The sequence below is a fragment of the Bipolaris victoriae genome (genome assembly GCF_000527765.1).
Source record: "Bipolaris victoriae FI3 unplaced genomic scaffold scaffold_46, whole genome shotgun sequence".
In the NCBI taxonomy this organism is placed as follows: Eukaryota; Fungi; Ascomycota; class Dothideomycetes; order Pleosporales; family Pleosporaceae; genus Bipolaris; species Bipolaris victoriae.
Window position 1 is genome coordinate 140,122 of NW_014575346.1, and position 20,066 is coordinate 160,187.

Below are 20,066 nucleotides of genomic sequence, written 5' to 3' on the forward strand. Positions count from 1 at the left end.
AGCACGGAAGAAAAACGAAGGGAGATGGGTACCATCGATCAGATGCGCCGGAATTTTGGCAAATGGTCAGTACACACGTCAGCATCATTTTGGGGGATCTCTGGAACATCATGATTGATACTGTCTTTTTCGACAAAGGATTTCCTTGTTGCGGATGGCCGAGTGAGCGCTCGTGATGAAAAGGTCAATAACATTTTGGGCCCCCGATGGGCTCAGTTTAAAGCATCTTGTAGAGCTGGGCACATCGGATATATTTGACGTCTGGTACTACAGAAAAGATTTTATTGCGGTTTGCGATGGTTGTATCGCCGCCGATGCAAGCGCAGTTGGATTAGAGGGACTAATAAAAGCAACATGGAGATGCTAAGCTGTTGGAGCAGTACAAGGATTGGGAAGAGGGTATTGTGAGGGTGCATTTGACGATGCACCAAATCTGGAAAAGCTGGTAGACTAATGGAGGAAGTAAATATGAGCGACACTGAGTGTCGACAGCGGTGGCATGCAAACAGCCCTTTGCGGTGGTTTCCGGTAGTTTCCGGAATAGTAGTGGTTGCGAGGTAAGCCTCGTTTGGGATAAATAGAGGATGATCAAATTCTGTTCACCGTGCATCATGCCCGACAATCTCTCATCAGGATTCATGATGGATTACTGCTGTCAGATTTTTTGTAGTCTGATCTTGCATATATTGAATTTTTGACCCGGGGGCTTCTGCTGTATGATCTTAGAATATGATACATGGCTTTTGCTGTCTGTCTAGATCCGCACTGGTATTCGGTGTACAGCGTCGTTATGTCACATACTTTGCACTGGCGTGTTATGTTCACCGATAATAACTGTCCACTTGAATTTTTTCTTTCAATCTAGGACATACTTTACGCAACTATTCGGTGCATGTAGGTAATACATCCCTGATAGAACTAGCATTACAGTGGTCAGATGTGGTCCTTAATATTCAGCATAGTACTTTTGATACTTACTGTTAATAGAAATATGACTGCAGTGGATCAAATCGTTTGCTTCAATTTTACTTTCTCTTGCTGGTCCAGAAACTTGTCAGCAAGGGGGCTGGGGCACTGATCACCCTTTCGGCACCTATACCCTATACAGGCAAGATTTATGAGATTTCATTTTTCCGAGCAATAGCCCCGATCAGGTTACACGACGTAATAAGAAATAGTCTGGCTATGGTCATAGCGTTTTCATGACTGTATTTTTGCTCAACTAGGGGGCAGAGAGACTGTTCTCCTGGATTCGAGTATTGATCAAGGAATATCTAGGCTCACGGGGTATACTTGAATTTGAGAACAATGGAGTAGTTTTATCAGCTTCGGTTGGTCGAAGAAGGTAACTAATTTTCCCAAGATTCTCTATTGCTCGGCACTGTGATATCCAGCCTGCAAAACTCCAGTCTGGTAATATTCCAAGATTGTTTACTGGCTCATGTCAGCTGTCATCCTATTTGAAGGAACATACGTAAATATTATTGGAAGCTTTGATAGCTGGTCATCGGTCATAGCAATCGCATTTCCTATTGACTGGCCATATTACGGCTTCGAAAATGGAATTCCTACCTGTTGCCGGTTATCCGCGGCAATTTGTTCTGTATGGTCTATTTATCGTGTCATTTGACCAATAATTTACAATACACACCCTAGTTGCAGTTTTGCCAGCGCAAGGACTGTTGATCAGAGGAGGTTGATCGTAGTACGAGGACGCCTACAAAAGCAAATGATACGCCACGGACCATGCCTGCTACTCCACATCGATAGGGAACATATATTCAGTTATGATTTCCATAAAAGCGATGATGCATCCACAAAACGACTGGTGGACAAGTCAGTCATTCCCAGTGTGCAGAAGATACAACTGGTCAACGTTATCCAGACTACGACTTTGCTCAACGTGACCACGCATGAGTGCATTCCAGCACGAGACCAGCAAAAGAAACCAAGTGATGACTTGAAAAAGAGAACAGACACGGATTCGGGACGTCCCGTCATCGGTCAAGCAACCAATGGAGAAGGTTTACCCAGGACTTCACGCCGCTGCCCAATGCACCCGCTATGTCTGCGGAAGGCGGCGTGCTGGCGCACGTCAATCTGAATGTAACAGCGTGGTACCAGGTTGTCGGGTCCTTTGTCCAACTTGACGTCAAGCACGAAGGTCTGATCCCGCTGCATCGGTCATGGTTGCACACCATCACTCAAGCCAGGCAGCACCCCTTCATCACACTGACCCAAAACGACAGCACACCACCACCGGTATCTACCGGAAATAAAGATAGCAGTACCCAATCACTATGATCTACTCTTCCCTTCTGCTCCTGCCAAATCGAGAAAAGTACCTTCCTTAGTTTTCCCGAGTGAGTTGGCGGCGCCAGTGCATCAATACTGCCTGCAACGCCAAGGCAGAACGATGCTCACTACCTATATCAGGCAAGAGGCTCACACAGCAACACGCCCATCTATCACTACTCTATTGTGAAATTCCCATCGCGACATGTTCCAGATATGTCGTAAAATCTGAAAGCAACGCCGTTCTGCAGGCACAGGTATCAAAGATTCTACCTTCCATGCCTCTTACTATACCCAACATCGACACAGTCCATACATATTCGACACAACATAAACCTTGATCAACTCATTCCATTCTTCCTAAACCCACCAACCCCTTCATCTTCATCTGCTACACCTAAAACTAACATGTACTTCTACCTACTCCTTTATCGCATACACTAGATATCTTACTCCCTCCAAGCAACCCCCTTCCTTACCCATACCTTCCAGCCTTATACCCCTCATCCACCTCGACCCCAGCATCCCGACAATCATCACACATGTCGGGATACTTGATCTTCCTTCTTACTTTCTTGAACACGGAACACAACTCGGGCCGCGCATCGGCGTCGACGCGGTGACAGCGGTAGGTGTGTCGCATGGGTCGGTGTTCGTGGTTGCAGTGGAGGTACTGGGTCCAGTGCCGTTCACACATCTTGGAAGGCCTTTGTCTTCGCCGGAGAAGGTGAGCTGGTGATGTTGATTTGTGTGGTTAGGTAATGGCGTTTTCGTATTGCGGTTGAGATTCAAGGTCAGATACTAAAAGCTGTTAGAGTCGCAATGTTGTGCAATCTCTACCTTATGTATTCTGAGGCTACCGGGGTCTCCTATATATAAGGTCTCTCAGTGTGCAGTCACGTTGTTTGTACAACCTAAAATTCAAGTATTGGGATGTTTGAGAATTCCGTGACCAGCATCATTCATTGGTTGTATGCGCTGTCAATACCATGTGAATATTCTCTTCAATTCTTGATTAAACACGTCATAATCTATGAGCTGCCAGACTTTGCCTTCAACTCTTCAAGCTGCTTCTTCGCTGCCCATTGCTTCTCTACACTAATCTTTTGCAAGATTTTATCCGCACCCTTTTCGATCAGCGCCTTGGCGACTTCCCTTCCCATTTCTTCCGCCTCTTCCGCATTGCGAACTTTTCGGGCAGCCTCGGCTGTGACGGATTCTTTGCCATCGACGCTGACCACCAAAGCCTTCAACACCAACTCTTGATCATCCATATCTGGCTCTTCCTCTTCCATGGCATTTCCGTGCTTGTCGTAGTCTTTTGCTGGCTGTGTGCCAACGGACAAGCCTTTCCCGCCCCTCCATGATGTCTCAACACCAATAGGTACGCTGCAGCCTCCCTCTAGGGTCCTCAACAGTGTCCGCTCGGCTGAACATGCTCTGGTTGTCCGTTCGCATCGGATAGTGCTCAAAAGCTCCTTCATGGCCTTGTCGTTCTTTCTGATTTCAATGCCTAAAGCGCCCTGGCCGACAGCATGCAGCATACCCCCATTGCTGCCACTCAGATATTGTGTGATGCGGTTATCAAGACCCATGCGTTTCAAACCAGCAGCAGCTAAGATGATAGCCGAGTACGGCGAATCTTCGGCGTCGAGCTTACCTAACCTGGTACCAACGTTGCCTCTCAAATCGGCAAACTTCAGATGTGGGTATAACATTCGTAGTGTCGCAGCTCGGCGTACAGATGACGTTCCAATGGTGGCGCCTTGAGGCAATGTAGCCAATGTGGTTTCTTTGGGTAGGCGGGGAGAGACAATCAGGGCATCGCGAGGATCTTCACGTTCGAGAATGGCACCGAGCTCGAGGTGTTCCGGTAGTTGAGTAGGCATGTCTGTTTAGGTCCGTCAGCTCAGCCCTAGATCGATCCCATGCATGATCTCATATACCCTTTAGACAGTGCACAATTATGTCCAGATCACCCGACTCCAGCATGCTCTCCAACTCTCCGGTCCATAAACTCTTTGCATTTTCACCTTGGCTCAACTGTTGCAAAGGCGTGGTTTTATCCCTGTCACCTTGAACCACTACAGGGCATATATTGTAGGTCCTCTGAGGGTTTGCTTCCTTTAAGCTTCTTTCAACCGCGCGCGCCTGGATTTGCGCAAGAACCGAGTTGCGTGTGCCGATATTGATTGGTGGGAATTGCGTGCTTGCGGATGTGTTTAGCCCTTCTGGATTCGGGTGAGAGGGTCCCTGGATGTCGGCGGCAGTAGCAGACGCCATATTGAAGTATCTTGGTTTGGGTGGTGTCACAGGTGTCGCAACGTGGCGATGATGATGGCGGTTAGAAAAACAGTTGAAGATGTGGCGGGGTGGCGGGGCAACAAACGTCACCTTGGCCGCGGCTCTGGGCTAGCGTCAGGTACGCCCATGCCCTTGGTCCGACGAAGTAAACGGATACAAACTACACCCACCAAATCAGCGTAATACTAACAAGATATACCTATATAATAGTGTTATCTAAACATATAATCTTCTCTTGTAGTATAATAATCTTTACGTAGAAATCTAAGACTTTTATACATACTGCTTATATTTTTTTCACAACGTAGTAAAGGCGGCTGATTGCAAATAAGAGTTGTATTTCTATAGGAGCTATTCTAATCTGAGTATTCCGTCAGACTAAGAGCCACGATCTCTTCATACTATACTCCCTACTACCTCTTAAACTAAATTAATCTCCGCTTATATAATTCTATACTTAGGCCTAAATATATAGCGCGAGTACTTAAAAGTTATAATATAGAGCGTATAAAACCTTACTAGATCTGTAATTTATAACTTAACTTTTTTTTTCTATTTACTATATAGCCTATTAGATTGATTGTCTTAAAAAAGAATAGTAGGCCATACCCTAACCTACTAAAATTAAGTATTAAAATAGTAACTATATAGTTAAAATAAAAAATTAAGTAAAGGTCTAACACTTGTTAAGCGGTAGTGGGGGAAATTTGTATGGGGGAGTTTGGATGTCAAAAGTTATTTCTTGTGAATGTAGAATGCTGAGCGTGAGAGAAATGCGATAGGCTATCCTAAAGAAATTCTTTTCGGAATCTGGAGTTCAATAATGTAAGCAAACCATATTTCATAGTATACATGGCGAACAGTAGTGAAACTTGCTTTGTCCAATATTCTTTAATTCATTCAGGCTATATACAGATGATATATGGTGGCATTATAAGCTCATCGCATTAACGCGGTCCTTCGCCCTTCTTGGAGTATACAGGTATTAAAGGTTTACTTGTTGCCAGTGTTGTGGATGGCGTTGGGGAGGGCTTTCATTAAGTTAGAAACCGATCATCTGGACATGATTGTAGGTACTCACCCTTCTCGACGGACTCAGGAACGATCTCCTGAATCTTCTTGGGGACGATTGAGTCGTCGCCGTCGTTGAGGGCGTGGGTCTTGCTTGTGGACTGGCTGTTTGGGTTGCTGCCGGTGGGGTGAACCTGCGATGGCATGTTAGAGAGAGTGCGATTCGACAACCACGTAGATGTCAAAACTTACGCTCTCGGGAAGGGACTCCTCAAGGCCCTTGGGGGCAGCCTCTTGGACCTTGCCGGGGACAGCGCTTTGTCCGGTGGCGTGGGAAGCGCCCTGGCCGTGCTGGTTGGTGGAAGACATTCTGATGGAAGTTTGTTTGAAGACGGGTATCTGTCGGATCAAAGGTCGTGAGATGGTGCGGATTTGAGGAGTGAAGAGCATCTTGAATGGGTATTTATGGTGGTGAATGGTCTCCAGGAAACCTTTGAGATGAAGATTTATGTACGTATAGAGGGCTGGATGACGTTCTAGTGAGCGGTTTCTTTTGCGCCATCTTGCCTACAACTGGAGCTCAACGCGTCATGAAGATGCTTTCCATCCACATTCCTTTCGATCGCTAGTAGAGAACATCTAGGCAGAAGCAATAGTGTTCAATGCAACTGATGATTGGCAGCCCTACCCCGATCGGAGAATGCGGTGCATGGCTGTCTCGCTTATCTCCAGTTTAGTATTAATTGTGACGAAATGTAGTCATTCACTACATTATACGGGATTCCGCGGACTCCAGCTAGAAGTACGCGAATCTGATGGCGGATATGACGTGCTGGCTTGAGGAACGCCTGTACGTAACTTTGGGCCCAAGACACCCAAGTTGAGATTGGAGAAGACTCGTGTTTACGACAGGACGACTGCATATGGTTTGTATTTTGCCACACGTCGGCCCCGAAAGTCCCGATCACGGGCTTCACAACTCCTGCTCGAATTCTTACAACCTCCATGAGACCGTATCAATGCAGAAGTGGGTGGGTGCAGTGGACGAGTGTTCAGATTTAGCAACCCCGCAGTTATCAGATCAAGTCAATTGCTGTATCAGATGACAGCTTTGCACAAGCGGTGGCCATTTTTCATCGTGAGCGGTCGGTTCTCTCATGGACTCTGGTTCCATTGGTAGTCTATGATGATACAATTGTGCTGTTTACCTGAATCGCCAATTGCCACGGTACATGCACCTGTCACTGTAATTGTGATGTTAGATGTGTCCATCATGCTGGGTGCTGACGCGGGTAGTAATGGCGTAGTTGATGTACGAGGTCCGCGGAGCTTTCATACACAGCTTCGCTCATATCGACGTGCACACTACAGTAAGCTGTTGGATGTGGCTATGTCTCTTCACTATAGCTTTTCTACGGTCTCAAGATAAGTCCATGAACATAATCTTTGGTTTTTGCGCCTCTTGTCCATGGTCTGATATTGTAGCTGTTGGTCCGAGTGTCATTCGCGAAAGAAGTCTGGTTCGAAGCAGAGACACATCGGCGAAGAGGCGAAAAGGAATACACGGCGCCGGATGTTTCTGTCGTTGTGCAGTTGGGGACGGCCCTTGGAGTGGTTGGTTTGTGTGAAGGTCTGCAGTCCCGCCAGCTTGACGCGTCGTATCGCGTACATTTGCCTCGCTTGGCGCGCCCAATTGGCCATGTCGCGTACATTCAATGAAGGTCAACGATCGTCTTCGAAGATTATCGACACGTATACGGGCATTGCACACGTGTGCCTCCATTGTTGAATCGATTTTCGCAGCATATAACATACGATTTCGCCATCGCAAACCCCCATAACGCGCAACAGCAGCAGCCACCACTTTACCCTCAGCATCTTAATAGCAGCCCTTCCTCAAAACATCGCCAAAGCGATAGGATCAATGAAAAGCTTGAAAGCCGACCAGCAAAAATTGCCCCGCCGAGATTCCCGAAGGAAGCTCGTGACAGTCCCATACCGCGCTGTGCAATGCAGACGAGACTATCAGATGGACCCAAAGCTTGAGCTGGGCCATCGCAAGAAGGTAAGTATGAGGAACAAAGGTTGGGGGACGCCCTCTATTTATACCCGAGGGAAAGCAATCTGTGCTCTGCTCACGTAATCCGGTGCCTACTAATCACGTGACCTGGCGCCTAGTCTCCAACTCCACCCTGGCCTGTGCGTCATCGCCTGCCAAGTCCTCCCTCTCCACTGCCTGCCATCTTTCATGTTTCCCGAGCTCCACTAGAATTTTCTGCAACCATCTCCTGCCAGTGGAAGAGTTTTACAAAACATGGACCGTATACAAAACTCTTTGTCAAACTCATCTTGGCTTCACGTCATCGGACCTGCACCTGCAGCTATTGCAGCACTCTTGTTTTCGCAGATCGGCAGATGTGATATGATGTTATGCATCTCATGAGGAATATACAATGCATTATAAGATACGGGGTTCGGTTGAATTCAGAGAGTCAAGTCGCAATTGAGATCCTTCAAAATGCTGTCTGGTTACGTTGTGCTCCGGCCTTGGCTTCTTTATGTCCTAACATACGCCACCCTCAGTAGTGCTGCCACACTATTCCAGGGCGGAACAGTAATCTCTTGGGATACATCCGCCAACTACCTTAATGTCATTCGTAACGGTTCTGTCCTTGTCGAAAACGACACCATCTCCGCTGTCTTTTCAGGATCATACAATGGTACCCTACCTTCCGATTTGGAAGTCATTGATGCGACCAACGACATCATATCAACAGGTTTTATCGACACCCATCGTCACAGCTGGCAGACGGCCTTCAAGACCTTAGGCTCCAATACCACTCTCATGACCTACTTCCAACGCTATGGCACCGACTCGCCTGCTGCTAGATCATTTACGCCCGAGGATGTGTACATTGGGCAGTTGGTCGGATTGTATGAAGCCCTGAATGGAGGTGTCACAACTATCGTGGACTATCCGCACTGCACATGGTCAGCAGATCATGCCATGGCAGCACTGAATGCTACATTTGAAAGCGGTGTCCGAGCTGAGTTTGCGTACTACTTCGAAAACTATCCAAACTTTACAATTGAAGGGCAAACGAAGCTTTTCCGAGACTTGGCCAGGGACGAACGATTCCATAACTCGCCCACCAACTTGGGTATCTCCTACGATAACTTCAGTAGCGACAACAAGAGTGAATCGCGGCACATCCTCGATCTCGCACTGTGAGTGGACTCAAGCAAGAATCTCCCAACAAGTACTGACCCAAGTATCAGCGAACACAACGTCTCCGTACTAACCACCCACGCCAACGGCGGCATCTATGGCGCTCCCAACTTCCCCTCGGTCCTCCAACCCTTCAACTTCCTCAACGCCTCCATCCCTATCATCTTCGCCCACGCCAGCTACCACACCCCCACGGACGCCCAGCTCCTCCGCCAACACAACCACTTCATCTCCACAACCCCCGAGTCAGAAATGCACTACGGCCACCTCCACCCAAACAGCCACCTCATCATGGACCAAGCCTCCCTAGGCATAGACACCCACTTCACCTTCTCCTCCGACATCCTGACCCAAGCTCGCCTCTGGCTCCAGAGCGTAAGAAAAACTCTCTACACAGAAGTCGTAAACCGCCGCCACCTCCCCGCCCGCAACCCAATGTCCGTCAACCAAGCCTTCCTCCTCGCAACCCGCAACGGCGGCCTCGCCCTCCGCCGCCCAGACATTGGCATCCTAGCCCCAGCCGCCAAAGCAGACATCCTCGTCTGGAACGGTCGCGCCCCAAGCGTCCTCGGCTGGACCGATCCCATTGCCGCAATCATGCTCCACGCGAATGTTGGCGATATCAAACACGTCATGGTGAATGGCGTGTTCCAAAAGCGAAATGGACAGCTTACGCCGAAGGATTATGTGGGGTTGCAGGATAGGTTTCTGAAGAGTGCGAGCAGGATTCAGCGGATGTGGAGGGAGATGCCTTTGCCGGTTAGTGAGGGCGAGGCAGCAAATGGAGTCGAGTTTGAAGAGCCGATGCAGGCGGATGTTGAGAGGGGCGAGGTGACGGGGTATGGGCCTTTGTTTGTTTAGAAGACTACTAGCTCTTTTTTTTGAGTGGGAGAGGTGAGATAATATCTAATTTAATTTTGCACGGCATGTCCTCAGGTATTGCCAAAAGAATCATAGGAACGGATAGATTAGAGACGAGCATGGTATCAAGAGTCACTTGCTGAAGATTTTACATCAACCGGCTATTCTATCAATTGATGAAATTTACAGTAAATAGCCGTGATCAGATGATGCCATCTACTTGTTTTCTAGACATGAATACTCATCGCTCTTGTCAACAGCATCTATTTCTCCGAGCTCCACTCCTTGAACGCCTTCTGCTTTTGCCTGCTGTTCCAGTTCAGAGTCCTCGATATACTATCGATCCAATCCGTCCGCCTCTTGTCCAACGGCAGCACACTCGGGAAAGGGAAACGACTGGCACTAATAGTTACGTAATCGCCCGGCTTTAATTCGACTCTTTCCCTTCCATCGAAACTAGCCCAAGAGCTTGTCCTTGCATCATAGGGCACACCACAGCGTAGTACAATGGTATCGGGTAGGATAATTGGCCGGAATGACAGCGTATGCGCACATATGGCAGTCACGAGAACGACCGGGTTGTCTGGATGGCAGAGCGAGCCGCCGGCTGCAAGGTTGTATGCAGTAGATCCCGTAGGCGTGGATACACAGATACCATCAGCCTGGACTGTTGTAAAGTGCTCATCGTCGCCAAACAACTCGATGGACGACATGGTTGGGTTTGGCCCTCGATCAACAACCACTTCGTTCAAAATATTGTGAGTTCCATCCGAGTAATGCGTGTGGTGGTCTTCAGACTCTTCTCCAATAAGTTCCTCGACCAAATCGCGTCCCTTGGGATCACGCTCTTGAGACCGCATAATGGTAGCTTCGAATCGGAGGCGTAGACTAACGGTTATACCGTCTGCGAAAGCTCGGGAAAGCGATTGTGGATATAGTTCGAAATCGAATTTGGTAAGAAAGCCAAGAGATCCAAGTGAAAAGGCAATGGTTGGAGGGACGATGCGCTGGAAGAGCCATGAGGCGTACAATACTGTACCATCACCACCAAGCTGCGAATCTGTTAGTCCTGTACGTTTCGAGTCGATTTCGCTGTCATACCGCCAAGACGATATCAAAGGTCTGCGGTCTCTGCGCGCACATCTCATTTGTCCAGAACTTGAGACGCCCCTTGAACCCGTCCTTGTCGAGAAGGTCTTTGGCACTGAAGATGTGATTATCCTTCAACGTTTGTTCCACATAGCTACATCCTGTCAGTGCTATCCATCGTGTCGCAAAACCAAAACATACACCGTGTATGCCGAGTCCTTGGTCAGCAACCACTCGGTAACCTCACGCGAATGCTTGATCAGGCCCTCATCGTGGGCTTTGCCGAGTATGAAAATGTTCTTGACGTGCAGCTTCAGGCGGATCTGCGATAACTTCTTGGAAAGTTCCCGGATGCCAAAAGCCATGTCCGACAGCTCCTTCTTGGTCAACAGCCGCGAGTGCTCTCGCTCATGAGTGTGCTCCTTGAGCGCATCCTTGTCGACGCGCCGCTCCTGGGCCAGGCCTTCATACGACTGCGAATGGTCCTTGACAGGCAGGCCCTCATGTTTCTCGAGAAGTGAGTGAACAATACACGCGGTGGTGCGGCGCTCATTTTCCGGACGCGACGTCATCTTGCCCGAAGGGTGGGGTGCGAGTGAAGCTTTGCGGCGGTGGCCGTTATATCCGCCTTCGAAAACCACCTGTCGGTGTTTGTGAGCGAAAGTCAAAGAGAAAAAAGCGAGAAACAACTCAATGCGCACCTCCAAGGCATCATCATGGCTATTTACGCTGGCGATACTCTTGGAATCTTGGTCCCCAAGCTCGCTCTCAATAAGGAAGTTAGTATAAGCGCATGGCTATGACGTCTGGTGGGCGTCAGGTACCTCGATTGCGCCCTGGACGCCCGGACTCAGCTGGTCGAAGTAGGTAGTTGCCATTGTAATTGTGGAAGCGCGCAAAAGGGCAGCAGAACAGTCCCAAAATTGCGAGGTACCGCCGGCGTTTTGTAGTCTGTTCGCTGGTACCCTGTGCGCAATTGACGTCGAGGCGGCTGCATGAATCAACGCTCCGCCACGGTCCCACTTTGCGAGGGGCAGGCCCTGCGACCCCGCCAGCTGCCAATCACACCCACCACGCCCCGATGAGATGAGCAACACACATACTTACTCAGCTCGTGCCTAGTGGCACTGCTACAGTGGTACCTCAACCGACTCGAGCACTTCCTCGATCACGTCCTCGGGTGTGACACCTTCCAGCACTGCTTTCACCGCCTCCAAAGAGCTACCCCATTGCATACTGCGTTCGTTCTCCGGTGCAGTGATGACGATGCGATGTGGGTATATCTTGCGAGCGGCCAGCGCAACCATGGACGGAGACATGTAGTCCAAGCCATGGAGCGGGGCAAGTGTACTAGCACAATCAGCTTCATTCGTCTCAAGCAGCACTCAACTTACTGGGCCAACATGCTAAAGTGTCTTGTAGCTAGTGCTGACACTCCTCCTGCAACTGCACGATGTAGCCTCATAAAGACGACGATATTGTATAGATATGCCCGCACTTCTGAGCTAATCTTGACTCCAGCTGTAAGCTTTGCCAGATTGGCGAGATCCTGAAACTGTTAGTTATCGTCAAGTACTCGTCCCAAGAGACGTACTTCTGATGTGAACAATGCACTCTGCGGTTTCGGTTTCACTGCCATGAATGGAACTGTACGCACCACCGAAGACATCGAAGCGCCATCATCAAAACCGCGTTCCTTCTCTTGCAACTCCTCAAGATTCGGCAGTCCATCTTCGGCTTGATGCCTATGCGAAATGAAAAACTGATCGTTCTGCAGCCACGTCAGCGCAAACCCTTGAAAGACTCCAACCACAACCTACCAAATGCATAGTCAACCTCGGACTATCCGCCGCATTCAACGCAATAAACAAAAACGGCTTCGGCGCCGCATGTACCGCCGTCCTCGTGAAATTCCTCTTTCCGCGTATAAGCTACTCCACCATTAGCAAAACCATGCCCAACACCACACACACCGAACTTAACCTCACCTCCAAAGCCTGAATCTGCACCTGCTCACTCGCCCGATTCAACTCCCTCGCAACAACCACATTCGCAATGCGTCCCTCATCCTCCTCTTCTTCACCCCCCACTAAAATGCCCCTCCCAAACTCATCCAGCGACATCCCCTCCTCGCACTCCAACACTGCACACGCAAGCCCAAAAACCTTGGCTGCCACCTATATCTCAGTCAGCTCCGAACACATTCCCCCTTCTAATCCATCTTTCCTCCTTCCTCCACCCACGCATTCGTCAAGGAAGGGGGAGAAACCAACAAGCTCAAGTTCCACCTGCACCCCCCGCAAACTCTCAACTTCACACTCGATAACGCAATGCTGCTCCGCGACAAGACATATCAGCACCGCGAGCTCCAGGTCACTCAGCGATTGCACTTTCTCCGCCACACCGTCCGCTTCTGCTTCCATCTCTTTTTTTTTCTCTTCAAACAAAAAAAAAACCTAACGGGGGGTTTTTTTCCTTCCGCCGGTGGCTCTCCGTTATCCTGGCTGTTTGGATTCTTTTATTCACGCGAAGATTTTAAGCAAGAGTGAGATGGTGTTGAGCGCGTACGATGCAGTAGTTAGCAGCGTTGTTTGCTGGCGCGCGACCGACTGACCGACCGACCGGGGAGATGGACAGGGGTCTGAGAGACGCTAGTGACGATCGGGCTAAGGGCGGGCTGAACGAGGTTTGTGACTCCACAGGGCCGATTTATATGGGATGATTGTTTTGGGGAAAAGTTTTCTCAGTATCGAAAGACGTTACATTTGGAAACTTACTGTGTGCATGTCTCAATTCTGTGTGTGTATCTGTTAATGGATATAAATCAATCAAATTCCGTTTCTTTCATCGATTGAAAACAATCGGCCTAATGGCCCAATGGCAAGGCGCTTGACTACGATTCATTCGATATCAAGAGATTCCAGGTTCGACCCCTGGTTAGGTCATCTTTTTTGCCCGTTGTCAGGCATATGATACTCTACTTTTTTGTTGCAAGTCCGAGTCGCCCGCAATTCTACAACATCGGTATCATGCGGCGCGTGGGATGCAGATTTTTTTTTTCTTCGGCTAGTTAGACGGATATTGTACGCACCTCATCTGATAACGAGATCTAGTAAGCGCCAGATGTGTTTTTTTTTCCTCATAGATAATAGTGTCTATTGACTGATACAAAAGCACACTTCAAATAATCAATCAAAAAAAGAATATTCATTCCACTTCATCCCACATATCTATACGAATCCCACCCTGAACACCTTTACCCAGAAACCCTCACCTTGCAAAAAAAAAAACCCCAAAAAATGGAAAAAAAAAACCAAATAACACCCTCCAAACTGCCCGCCATACTTAACCCCATCTCGTCTACCTCCCCCTCCGCTCCCCCTCCTCAAACTCACCCCCTTCACTCCCCTCATCCGTAAGCCTACTAACCTGACTCGTCGAACTCGTGCGCCCCAGCAAATCCGGACGGGAACTCGCCGGCGCACCCATAGGTTTCTTGGCATTGCTAGTCCAGAAGAGCCAAGACTGGCCGTTGAGCAGAGCCAGAGGGTTAGAAATTGGGTCTGAGAGTTGGAGGAGGGGGTTCGAAGTTGATGTGTCGATGTCGTTTCTGGCCGGAGGGTGAGGAGGGTGAGAAGGAGGAGGAGGAGGAGGAAGAGAAGAAGGATGGAGGAGGGAGTCCGGGGAGAGTTTTTCAGGGTGTTTGTGTAGGGAGGAGGTGGAGGAGTGGGTGGTGCTGTATATAGGGGGAGTGCTGGGATCGCGGGAGGACGAGGTACCAGGGGTGTCTGTTGGACGTGGTATATCGTGGGAGTCGTTTGTTTTTGTGGGGCGGAGGATGGGGGAGTGGGAGCGCGAGGAGGGGGAGGCGTTGAGGTTTAGGGCTGCGAGGGATTTGCGGGGGGAGGCGCTGCGGATGGAGAGCGAGGTGCCGGAGTCGATGCTGCCGTGGGTGATGTCTTGGCGCCAGGTTATGATGCGGTCGTTGGGTGGCTGCGTGGATACGCTATCTCGTCGAGACCGGCTGGTGCGTGAGATTATGCTGCTTGGGCGGCCGATGACGGATGCTCGTTTCATTAGAGTACTGTCCCACTGCTCACTTTGCCGTATACGCTTCTGGAACGCGCAGTCCTGTCGAAACACCTTAAGAGCACCAGTATAGTCGGCTGTGACAATAATGTTGCCTCCGCGATGCGCAGAGCGCGCGATATATGCCGGACTTCCCGCCGCCTTCTTGAACTGCGTGTCTGTAGGTCCAGGTGTCAGATGTGCTGATCCCGTCTCCGTAGGCGCTCGCGATGATACTACAGATTCCGCTTTTGAAACCAAGGTAACCGGTGGTGGATTACAAAGGTCAAAGATTGGGTCTTCTGACGCGCTCAGAAGCTGTCTTGTCTGCATGGGTGCGATGATTGCGCAAGTAGTGATAGAATTGTGGGCTTCGAACATTTCCATTGGCCGCTGGTCCCTCTTCTCGCCGCCTTCCAGCGCGGATGTCGACCAAATGTACGTCTTACGGTCCTCACTTCCGCACACAATGTGCCCGGTGCCATCAGCGAAAGTTGCTCGGATTTGGCTGCACATGTTTTGATGGCCGCGAAACTTCATCTCCAGCGTCTTGTCCTTCATATTGTATATCCGCAGTCTTGAATCATTACTCGACACCAGCAATTTGACTTCACCATCTTCGCTACCCGGTGGCCAATACGTTGCCTGAATCCCTGTAATTTTACTGCCCTTTGCATTCTGACCTCTGGTCGATTTGACATGGAGTTGCGCCTGCCACTTTAGGCCCTCAGTATCGTAGAATAGGCAAAGCCCACCAAGCGTGCCCGCCATACACGTCTTTCCGTCAGGTGTAAAAGCGACTGATGTAATCATGTCTGGAGCTGTAGTCGAAAACGCAACGCTTTTATCTGGAATACTCCAAAGCCGTAATTTCGCGTCCAAGGATCCAGCAAGGAAAAATCGATCATCGGTCGGATGAAACTGTATCGAAGGCACAAAGTCGGAATGTTTGAACGTGCACAAGTTGTCGTCGCGGCTTACATGCCACAGACGAACAGTCTTGTCCATTGATGAAGATAAGAGGAAATTATTCTTTTGTTTGTTAGTAACACTATCTTGAAAGTTCATCACCCTACAACATACCTTACTCCAGCTCAAATCCAAGATAGTCGACGTATGTCCTTGGTATTCACGAATTGGCTTCTGCTCAAACACCGGCGCACTGAGGTGCTTGGCCTCCTCATGATGCGCATGTCGATCTCTTTCAGTGTTTTCGTGCGCTCGACGTCGCTCTGGGCTGTCTATCACGGCCCATACCCTAATCACCCGATCCTGTCCACCTACAGCAAGATATCTTCCATCCTTGCTAAATTCAACGGCCCAGATTGGATTATGTGTAGCGGCGGATCCGGATTGCGGTGCAGGGTTTGATCCAGCAGCCGGCGGACTTTTCCTTCCCGACCCAGATCGTAGCTCTTGCGCGAGAAAGACGCGATCAAACTCCTTCTCCTTCTTGAACTTTGCTCTCACTTTGATGTATGCCGGGGGATGCGGGGTCTTTGGACTGAAACTGAGGTTGTTGACATAGAGCTGGGCATTCATACCCTCGTGGCGTGGGTCGTCTGGTTCGGAGCCATTGTCGCTAATACCGTCCGGGCTGCTCTTTTTCTTGGTGCTGCCCATAAAGCGACTAAGAAACGATACTCTTCTAGAAAAGTCGTCAGTCTCATTTATCTGTCGCCTTACCTCGTACTCGCAAGCACTTACTTCTTGTCGGCCTTATTCCCACCAGCGCCGCGAGCTGTCTCACCACTAACCTTATCCATGCTTATATCATTCGACTCTCTCGGTAATTGACTTGCGACGGGTTCCGAGTTCTGCGACCGAAGCTTCTGAGCCGCCGGTGACGTATTTGTTCTCTTGAAGATTTGCTAAACACCACTGCATTAGTAGTATTCCGCGTCGGCGCAAAGGCAATGCTCAAAGACATACTTGCGAGAGCGGGTCCAAGGGCGTTTCCGACAATCCTATCGCACTCCCCAAGCTTCCTCCATTTTGTTGCGCCTCATTGTGTTGCTGCGCAGGCGATGCTGTAGGGCTTCTCAGCTTTGCTACAAGTTTCTTGTTGGACAAAGGCACTATCGCGGGACTTCAGTGTTAGTGATTCGACTCCCCGAATAGCGAGGTGTGAAGAGTTACCGTCAATCGTGGTCGAGGATGTGGTTTCCTGCCTTTGGAGAGCGGCGCTTCGACCGGCAGGCGTGGTGATGATCTTGGGGATTGCATCGGCCATGGGTACATGTGACAGTGCGACATGAATCTACGCGGGCTTTGATATAAGAGACTGCAAAGTAATACAACACACAAGGTATGTGTTGGCCTAAGGAATACAGGTGAGCTGTACTCGGGCAATGCGTTGGATGCGCAGGAACAGTAAGCGAAGATTCCAGAGGCGTTAAGGCCCAGACTTTCTCAGGGTCGTCTTTTGCGGAGGGTCACGGATGCGGATATTGACAACCTAGTAGTTGGCGGCTGCTGTCATGCATATCATATCCGGCCCTCTGCAATCGTGCCGCGCGGCTGGAAATGACATGCCTGGAGATTTTGTCCGAGGCGAATGGGTCTTTAAGTGAAGTTCCGAATGATAGGCTGGGCGCGCCGCGAAACTGCCTGCAGGCGACTTGTACTGATTTGGATCACGATAGCCTCGGCACGATAACGCCACATGGATGGGTGACGTCATGTGAATTGAACCTTGGATTCGCTCATATGAAAAACCAAGGGACGAGTAGCGGGCGGAGAGTGAAGGATGGCGGATCTGCCATGTTGAGACGATATGCACCGCGGAGACCGGTAGGCCCGATGGTCGTAGTTCACCCGAAGCTTGCGTGAGATCAAGCACGCCAAGGCTGTCCGGCCTCGTGGGACCAAAGCCACGCGGACTGCCAGGAATAGTCATTAAAAAGAAACGAGTGATCATCACGATTGACGCAAGGTTTCATGGATTGATATATTGTATTCATAATTATTCAGTGGGGGATATAGGTCGTTGATCCATCGCGTGCAAAAGTCCATACCCAGCCGCGTCGCTCATCCAGAGTCTTGCTCAAAAAATCATCTACGCCATGACGCCAATGTCCAAGGAGTATCGGAGACTCCAGCAATGCAAAGACCAGAAGGATGCAGACAGATGATGTCCGGCACCAGCGTCCAGGGTGGTATACAGGAATTAAATAGTGGAAACATGGCAAGGAAACAAAGTGAGGCGTCTAAAAGTCCTCGTCGAAGCAGAAGTCACCAGACTGGCCTTGAGGCTCAGGTGCGGGTGAGGATGAGCCCTCCTTCTGCTCGTGCTTCTTTGTGCTGGCCATGACACCAGCCTTCTGGTAGTCACCGACACGCTTCTCGAAGAAGTTGGTCTTGCCGGCAAGCGAGATGTTCTCCATGAAGTCAAAGGGGTTCGTGGCGTGGTAGACCTTGGTGTTGCCCAAAGCAAGGAGCAGACGGTCAGCAACGAACTCAATGTACTGGCACATGAGCTTGGCGTTCATGCCGAGCAGGGCGCATGGCAGGGCGTCGCTAAGGAACTCTTGCTCAATGGCAACAGCCTCGGTGATGATGGCCTGGACAGACTCCTTGCTAGGGCGGGTGTTGAGAAGAGAGAACAACAGACAGGCGAAGTCGGTGTGCATGCCCTCATCACGAGAGATGAGCTCGTTGGAAAAGGTAAGACCAGGCATCAGGCCACGCTTCTTGAGCCAGAAGATGGATGCGAATGATCCACTGAAGAAGATACCCTCGACTGCAGCGAATGCGACGAGACGGTTGGCAAAGGTGGAGTTCTTGTCAGAGATCCATCGCAGAGCCCAGTCGGCCTTCTTGCGGATGCAGGGAACTATGACACGTTAGACGCGTAAGTCAAGCGCGTTGTGGGGCAACTTACTGTTGTCAATGGCGTTGAAAAGGTACTGGCGCTGCCTTGGCTCGCTAATGTATGTGTCGATGAGCAGAGAGTAGGTCTCGGAGTGGACATTCTCCATCATGATCTGGAAGCCGTAGAAGCATCGTGCCTCGGGGATTTGTACTTCGCTCGAGAAACGCTCGACCAGGTTCTCGTTGACGATGCCATCGGAGGCGGCGAAGAAGGCGAGGACGTGGGAGATGAAGAAGCGCTCGTCGTCGTTGAGGCGCTTGTTCCAGTCGTGGAGATCCTTGGAAAGGTCAATCTCTTCGGCGGTCCAGAAAGAAGCCTCGGCCTTCTTGTACATTTGCCAGACCTATGAGAAATCAATTAGCATGAGTCATGGTGGAGACTTGATTGACGCGCCACTAGACGCGTAAAGTGGAAAAACTTACATCGTGGTACTTGATGGGGAAAAGGACAAAGCGTCCTGGGTTCTCTTGAAGGAGGGGCTCATGTGCCTCCTCAGCCTTAATGGTAGACGCGACTGTAGGCTTGACGTCCTCGGCGTTGGCGTCGAAATCATCTGGAATGCCGACAATGGGCTTGAAAACATTTTCCTTGTCCGAGTCCGAGAAGTCGAGTGTCTTTGCGGGTGAGTTGGTCATCTTGAGAGACTCAATTGCAGATGCCACCTGTATGACGCGTTAGTATGGACGCGTCGCGTGGAAGTACATGTCCCGCATGTACCGTGACGTACCTGCTTGGAAGGTGTAGACTGGATAGCAGACATTGTGTGTGAGGCGAAGAAAAAAAGTTGGTAATAATGCGCTGGGTCGAGTGTTGAAGGACACAGGCGTAGAGAAGACAAGACAAGTGGATGTGCTTGTAAGAAGTGGTGGTGGGTTGTAGTGTAGAGAGGGACAGAGAAGAGACGCGCTCACTCTATAAATCCGCGTTCACTCGCGAGCACGTGACAGGGCGATCGCGCTTGCGGCCGCTAGTGCCCCCTCGACGCGAAAAGTGCGCTATGAGCTCATGCGTTCGCAATCCTCATCATCATGCTTTTTCCAGCCTTTCCACCACAAAAGTAGAACAATCAAGTAGATATGCGCAACATTGTGCCTGCATGCAATCCAAAGACACCCATATTGTCCATGTTCCTCCTCCCCAGGCGTGTAGGAATTGCAAAATGGTCACTCAGCTGCGTACCCAGCCACAGCCTGTGCCAAAACCCAGACGCGTCGCAACGCGCTACGATTCGACCTGTCCCCACCACAACATGCAAGGGCCGTTTCCGTGAGCAGCTAGGCTCTGGGGCCTGGCGGCTGATATCAGTCTTGGAAATGCATTTGAAACCACAATTAG

At 49.9% G+C, this 20,066-nt stretch overlaps 8 protein-coding genes across 8 annotated transcripts; 2 read left to right on the plus strand and 6 right to left on the minus strand.

Moving 5' to 3' along the window:
* Positions 1 to 1,559: 1,559 nt before the first annotated feature.
* On the plus strand, positions 1,560 to 2,104 carry COCVIDRAFT_16335 (hypothetical protein; the record flags this gene model as incomplete). Its single annotated transcript, XM_014700718.1, has 2 exons — positions 1,560 to 1,603; positions 1,657 to 2,104. The coding sequence occupies 2 exons, from the start codon at positions 1,560 to 1,562 to the stop codon at positions 2,102 to 2,104; spliced, it is 492 nt and encodes a 163-aa protein (XP_014556204.1).
* A 1,222-nt stretch (positions 2,105 to 3,326) lies between these two features.
* COCVIDRAFT_100189 (hypothetical protein) lies at positions 3,327 to 4,578 on the minus strand (the record flags this gene model as incomplete). The annotated part of the gene is made up of 2 exons (XM_014700775.1): positions 3,327 to 4,186; positions 4,242 to 4,578. The coding sequence occupies 2 exons, from the start codon at positions 4,576 to 4,578 to the stop codon at positions 3,327 to 3,329; spliced, it is 1,197 nt and encodes a 398-aa protein (XP_014556261.1).
* Positions 4,579 to 5,592: 1,014 nt separating this feature from the next.
* COCVIDRAFT_100311 (hypothetical protein) lies at positions 5,593 to 6,060 on the minus strand (the record flags this gene model as incomplete). Its single annotated transcript, XM_014700776.1, has 3 exons — positions 5,593 to 5,630; positions 5,681 to 5,804; positions 5,863 to 6,060. The coding sequence occupies 3 exons, from the start codon at positions 6,058 to 6,060 to the stop codon at positions 5,593 to 5,595; spliced, it is 360 nt and encodes a 119-aa protein (XP_014556262.1).
* A 2,068-nt stretch (positions 6,061 to 8,128) lies between these two features.
* Positions 8,129 to 9,700, plus strand: COCVIDRAFT_100336 (hypothetical protein; the record flags this gene model as incomplete). The annotated part of the gene is made up of 2 exons (XM_014700777.1): positions 8,129 to 8,838; positions 8,890 to 9,700. 2 exons carry the CDS (start codon positions 8,129 to 8,131, stop codon positions 9,698 to 9,700), a joined length of 1,521 nt encoding a protein of 506 aa, XP_014556263.1.
* A 263-nt stretch (positions 9,701 to 9,963) lies between these two features.
* COCVIDRAFT_100348 (hypothetical protein) lies at positions 9,964 to 11,667 on the minus strand (the record flags this gene model as incomplete). The annotated part of the gene is made up of 5 exons (XM_014700778.1): positions 9,964 to 10,752; positions 10,802 to 10,943; positions 10,991 to 11,430; positions 11,491 to 11,556; positions 11,614 to 11,667. 5 exons carry the CDS (start codon positions 11,665 to 11,667, stop codon positions 9,964 to 9,966), a joined length of 1,491 nt encoding a protein of 496 aa, XP_014556264.1.
* A 252-nt stretch (positions 11,668 to 11,919) lies between these two features.
* Positions 11,920 to 13,212, minus strand: COCVIDRAFT_100376 (hypothetical protein; the record flags this gene model as incomplete). Its single annotated transcript, XM_014700779.1, has 6 exons — positions 11,920 to 12,139; positions 12,184 to 12,338; positions 12,384 to 12,560; positions 12,610 to 12,720; positions 12,778 to 12,966; positions 13,063 to 13,212. 6 exons carry the CDS (start codon positions 13,210 to 13,212, stop codon positions 11,920 to 11,922), a joined length of 1,002 nt encoding a protein of 333 aa, XP_014556265.1.
* Positions 13,213 to 14,149: 937 nt separating this feature from the next.
* Positions 14,150 to 17,090, minus strand: COCVIDRAFT_100359 (hypothetical protein; the record flags this gene model as incomplete). The annotated part of the gene is made up of 5 exons (XM_014700780.1): positions 14,150 to 15,889; positions 15,941 to 16,505; positions 16,565 to 16,728; positions 16,790 to 16,935; positions 16,997 to 17,090. The coding sequence occupies 5 exons, from the start codon at positions 17,088 to 17,090 to the stop codon at positions 14,150 to 14,152; spliced, it is 2,709 nt and encodes a 902-aa protein (XP_014556266.1).
* A 976-nt stretch (positions 17,091 to 18,066) lies between these two features.
* Positions 18,067 to 19,491, minus strand: COCVIDRAFT_38137 (hypothetical protein; the record flags this gene model as incomplete). The annotated part of the gene is made up of 4 exons (XM_014700781.1): positions 18,067 to 18,692; positions 18,741 to 19,074; positions 19,154 to 19,393; positions 19,459 to 19,491. The coding sequence occupies 4 exons, from the start codon at positions 19,489 to 19,491 to the stop codon at positions 18,067 to 18,069; spliced, it is 1,233 nt and encodes a 410-aa protein (XP_014556267.1).
* Positions 19,492 to 20,066: the final 575 nt, after the last annotated feature.